Source organism: Salmo trutta, chromosome 3, assembly GCF_901001165.1.
Source record: "Salmo trutta chromosome 3, fSalTru1.1, whole genome shotgun sequence".
Classification (NCBI taxonomy): Eukaryota; Metazoa; Chordata; class Actinopteri; order Salmoniformes; family Salmonidae; genus Salmo; species Salmo trutta.
The window spans coordinates 63,422,597-63,427,762 of NC_042959.1; the positions used below are offsets into that span (position 1 = coordinate 63,422,597).

General features: G+C 42.6%; 1 protein-coding gene across 2 annotated transcripts; it reads right to left on the bottom strand.

Annotated features, from left to right (window-relative positions):
• Window positions 1–326: 326 nt before the first annotated feature.
• On the bottom strand, window positions 327–3,173 carry LOC115164283 (hyaluronan synthase 1-like). Of its 2 annotated transcripts, none has more exons than XM_029716607.1 (5): window positions 2,927–3,173; window positions 1,778–2,453; window positions 1,467–1,692; window positions 1,146–1,278; window positions 327–1,029 (listed from the first exon to the last, which is right to left on the bottom strand). In XM_029716607.1, exons 2-5 carry the CDS (start codon window positions 2,432–2,434, stop codon window positions 354–356), a joined length of 1,692 nt encoding a protein of 563 aa, XP_029572467.1. In that variant the 5' UTR covers window positions 2,435–2,453; window positions 2,927–3,173; the 3' UTR covers window positions 327–353. The 2 variants fall into 2 exon arrangements, with proteins under 2 accessions (XP_029572467.1, XP_029572458.1); XM_029716598.1 differs by having other exon boundaries at window positions 2,923–3,173.
• Window positions 3,174–5,166: the final 1,993 nt, after the last annotated feature.

Genomic DNA, 5,166 nt, shown 5'->3' on the forward strand with positions numbered 1-5,166 from the left:
TTTCAGTTATAAAGTATTTGTAAAGACAACTGAATGTCAAATATTCACTCACTTAACAACTAACAACTCCTTTCTTCAGTAGCATGGCAAAATGTAGTTATCAACAATATATTCTCATCTTTGACACTATTCTTGATGAAGCTTCCCAGAGTCTAGGTAATTGTTCTCATATACAGTACATTATATCCATTTATATATTCTACGGTTCAGTTGATTTAGCAGCTGTATAAAGGCTATCTGTTCACAGTTACTGTAGCACAATATTAAATAAATAAATGAAACATCTTTGATGTACAAAACACTAAATAAATACTAAATATCCAGTCTTTTTTCCCTTGTATAGAAAACTGTCCCTATACGCTAACGTCATAACTTTGGGAGCGTTTCCTAAACAGCCTGCGGAACCACACCCAGTAGAGGAAGATCATGAGGAACCAGTAGCAGACGTACGCCACACAGCCGTAGATCAGAAACCTGGTCTCTAGTACCTTAGCCGGCATGGACCAGTCCTTTTGGCTCTCCTTGTAGATGGTGTAGCAGGACCCGCCCAGCAAGATGGCCGCCCACACTGACAGAGGCAGCAGGGGGATGTAGTTCCCAACCATCTTGCGACGGCCCGACGTGCCCCAGCTGCTCTTGTTCATGGTGATGATGGCAAAGTACTTGGCGGGCAGCAAGCTGGTCATGTAGAGGGCAGAGTAGAGGGACATGAACACCATGACCAGGTCGCGGCGCAGGATGCAGGCATAGGCCGCCTTGATCAGGCCGATGAGCTGGATGCAGCAGAGGACCCAGAGGATGTCCCACAGGGTTCTTGTCCAGAACAGCTGGATGATGGTGGCCGTGACGAAGAAGGGGAAGACACCAGAGACGATGGACTCGTAGGTCATCCACAGGTGGTGCTTGTGCCACCACATGGCGTTGTAGAGCCACTCGCGGAAGTAAGACTTGGTCCAGCGCGTCTGCTGGTTGAGCCACCGGAGAAACTGGCCTGGCGTCTCCGTGTAGCACTTGGAACGGGCCGTGTATCTGAGAGCAGAGGATGGATGATGATGAATGAGTCTAATGTCATCTTATCTCCAGTAAAGTGTTGTGCTTCAGTTTATTTGTGTATGAGGAGTATTTGTGAAGAAATGTATACTCACTTGGTGGCATAGCCCATGCTGAGCATGCGGTTGGTGAGATGTCTGTCATCCCCAAATGTGCAGTGAGTCCCCAGGAACTTCTGGTTGTACCAGGACTCTAAAAACTGCTGGAGGAGGTCATTCCTGTACAGACCTGAGGATGAAACCAAATCTATGTTATAGCACTGCAGTTCACATGCATGTACATTCAAATTGTATCACTAGTTATGTTAATGAATACAAATAACATAGTAATATTACATGACTACCAGTAACATAAAGAAGAGAAGCAAGGTTATGACTCATGTTTATCGCGGTCACAGGAATGTGTAATTTCCTTACCCAGGGGGCCGCTGATGCAGGAGACACAGTTGAAGAAGGACTGGCAGGACCTCTCGATGTTGAACGCCATCCAGTAGCGCAGGCTGCTCATGAAGCTGATGTAGGACTCCTTGAGGTTGAGGATCATCACGTCTCCTCCCACCGCCCCGTACTTCTGGTTGCTCTCCAGCACCTTACACAGCTCCACCGTAGCCAAGGGGTCTAGCTTGGTGTCAGAGTCACACACCTGGAGGAGAGAAAGAGAGCGAGATTAAATACAGTATTTCCCTAATCTCAAGAGCCATACAAAGAGATGTAAGTAAACTCCTCACCTGTATGTAGTCCACCGACAGTCCCAGTGCCTTGAACGCTGTGTACATCACCTCCCTCTTTCCACCCCACTTCTGCATGATGCACACACACCTCCTGCTGTTGATCAGATCCTCCACCTCCCTCCTCTGGGGGTCCTCTCCCAGCCCATAACTAGCATCCTGGGTCTGGGTGGGGTCCCATGTGTGGTAGTTATTCCTCCACACGTAACAGCCAGGGTCCCGGTCAGCAAACACCTCCCTGAACATCTCCAGCATGTAGAGGTCGTCCCCTGAGTTCCCATCCACCACCATGATGACCCGCAGCAGCTCTGGAGGGTACTTGAGGGCCCGAATGGAGTTGAGGCACTCGCGCAGGTATTCTGGGTCCTCCTGGTAGGCTGAGATAGTTAAACCGATGGTCTTGGTGAATGTGCAGGCCTTGCTTCGGGCCCTCATGCGGCGGTGCTCCACGAAGGCAAAAAAGCTCTGGACCAGGATGTGGAGCCCCAGCAGGACACCATAAAAGCCAAACGAGATGATGCCGTACGGGGAGGTGGCCAGCTGGAAGCCCTGGACGTAGGCCCACACCATCACCCCCAGCACCACCAGGGCAAAGAGGAATGTTAGGATGGCACGGACTATCGAGCCCATCCGCCTTAGTAATGGTTTCAGTTCCATTTTTTCCCCCTTTAGATACCTGTGTCAATCAATGAAGATGAACATTGAAGATAAATACATTGAAACACGAACAAATAGGCTAAATTAAAGATTAGATTTCATTTATTGAATTAAGTGAATTGATTGAAAAAGGCCAATCATTATTTCAAGTATTATTATGTCAACAATATGGGGTCTACAAAATGTATTTGATTTTGATTTTAACCTTTAGGGTTGCTTATTTTAAGATAGAAAAAAATTGTTGGGCATCATTATGTCAAGTAAGTTCCAGATAACTATAAATACCAAAGACATCCTACCACAAAAGCGTTATCATGAAAAAAATATATATGTAATTGTTTTTATTTGACACATCAATCTTCAAAAGATGTTATCAAGATGTTACCTTGTTTCTTTGTGACGGAGACAATGTACCGCAAAACGAAAATGTATTTCTCATGGTAAAACAATAAATAAAACATATTTCCATTAAAAATGTATAGCCTTACCTGCCTTTGGTGCCAAATTACTCCACTCTTGAAATGCTCCTTCGTCTCTGTCTCCTACTCTCTCTCTCTCTCTACTCTGGCAATTTGCGTGAAGTTCGATTACTTGATAAACTTGAGAAACACGCTTACTCCAGATGCTGCCAGATATGAGCGCAGATATAGTGGCCCAAAGCAAAACCATCATAGGTATAACGCCCTTAATACCGGGTTTATGAGTCAGCACGTGCTGCGTCAAAGTAGAAAATAGGTCCATAGTGAATTTGCCAAATATAAATCAACAGGGATTAGATTTACTCCAGTAAAACTAGTTATGTATAGGATTTCATTCAGGAATGCACCATTTTGTACATTTCTAATCATTACAATTTTGACTCAAATATGTCACGCTGTCAAATATATGCCTTTTGAAAATGGATCAGGGTAAACCTCCATAAGGACCACAGTAATCCTGAAAATTAAATTCTTCTTTTGTTTTAGGTTATCTGTTTGTATTGTCGACAAAAAAAAGATTGATCTTGATCAATTGTAGGCTACTTATTTACAATTAATTTTTTTGAGTACAGACATTTAGATATTATTCACTTGACTATTGAATAGAATAGAGTAGAATAAAACAGAATATCCTACTTAACTTTTCCCATAGGGAACTTGTGGCATTTGGATTCGACAATGAATACATAACAGCACAATTCACATATGGCACAAACCCCTTATACAAGATCAACCAAAAGTGTGGGAAATATCACTACTCTCATCTCCACCATACATTTCCATTGAGGAATATTGCATCACAACTACCTTCTCCCTGACCAGTCACTGCCCTGATCTGTCAAGAAGTTGAATGATGCCCTCTGCTGGCACTATAATAACCCTGCATCCTTTCTCTTGTACTGAACATTGTCAGGCAATGCCAGTCACAAGGCTAACAAATGTATATCCACCACCACACATGAATGTTGCATAGAGATGGGCACATCAAGCAGTGGTTATGACCATATGACCATATCTTATCTCATGGATCAACCTGAGGGTCTTTGTTTTGGTTCAGTGACAGTGAAACATGACATACTATAATACTGCCTCAGTCATGCACATTCCTTGGTAAAGAGGCTGAACATACTACAGTAAAACCATGGGAGTATTTGACATTGCCTTGTTTCCAAAATTGTGGTTTGGAACTCGTGACCCAATGGTTAATCACCGCTAACTCTGCTTGGGTTGCAGACCCCAAATATATTGGTTTTATTTGTGGTTTTGCGTGGGTCACAAGGAAACGCCAACAGCCTCAGAGAGCAAATAACTTGGGAACCACTACCATATGTATTTTGGCAGGTTTAATATCAATGACCTCGAAAGACCTAGCTGCAGTGGTGTATAAAGTACCTAATTGTCATACTTGAGTAAACGTAAAGATATAGTACCTTAATAGAAAATAATGACTCAAATAAAAGTGAAAGTCACCCGGTAAAATACTACTTGAGTTAAAGTCTAAAAGTATTTGGTTTTAAATATACTTAAGTATCAAAAGTAAATATAATTGCTAAAATAAACTTAAGTATCAAAAGTAAAAGAATAAATCATTTCAAATTCCTCATATAAAGCAAACAAGCCGGCATGAGTTTATTTTATTTACGGATAGCCAGGGGCACACTTCAACACTCAGACATAATTTACAAACGAAGCATTTGTGTTTAGTCAGTCTGCCAGATCAGAGACAGTAGGGATGACCAGGGATGTTCTCTTGATAAGTGCTTGAAATTGACTATGTTCCTGTCCTCATATTTAAGTTGTTGTTTTTCCCACTAGTGTTTGTGGGAGATTATTTTGAGTTAGTGAATGTTGCACCTCTTCATCACGGTTTGTTGTTTATGTTTATTAGTTTATTGTATGTCTTGCATAGTTTCACAGTTAAATAAAGATGTGGAACGATACACACGCTGCGCTTTGGTCTCATTCATACGACGACCGTGACACCTTTGACTTCTTAACAGACAGTGGAAATGAAGAACGGAAGAATGGCCTTGACACTGGCAAACCTAGAAGAAACTGTAAAAACACCTTCCACTAGCACTGGTACACTAACGGAGACAATGCAACACCACAAGAAAGTGGGTTGATGCAGAAAATCTGGACTTCTGTTACCAACTGGAGTGGCCAAAATGAAGAAACTACCCCTGAATCTGACATTGACCAAAATGTAGAAATGCAACTAAAAATGGCTGGTTTATGTGTGCTCAGTGGGGC

What these genes read in the sequence shown, in the direction of transcription:
- LOC115164283 (XM_029716607.1), bottom strand. Translation starts at nt 2,434, where the DNA reads ATGGAACTGAAACCATTACTAAGGCGGATGGGCTCGATAGTCCGTGCC. An exon ending in TGTCGGTGGACTACATACAG is followed by an intron (nt 1,693 to 1,777) that starts GTGAGGAGTTTA and finishes TCTCTCCTCCAG; the next exon opens with GTGTGTGACTCTGACACCAA. An exon ending in CTGCATCAGCGGCCCCCTGG is followed by an intron (nt 1,279 to 1,466) that starts GTAAGGAAATTA and finishes TTTCATCCTCAG; the next exon opens with GTCTGTACAGGAATGACCTC.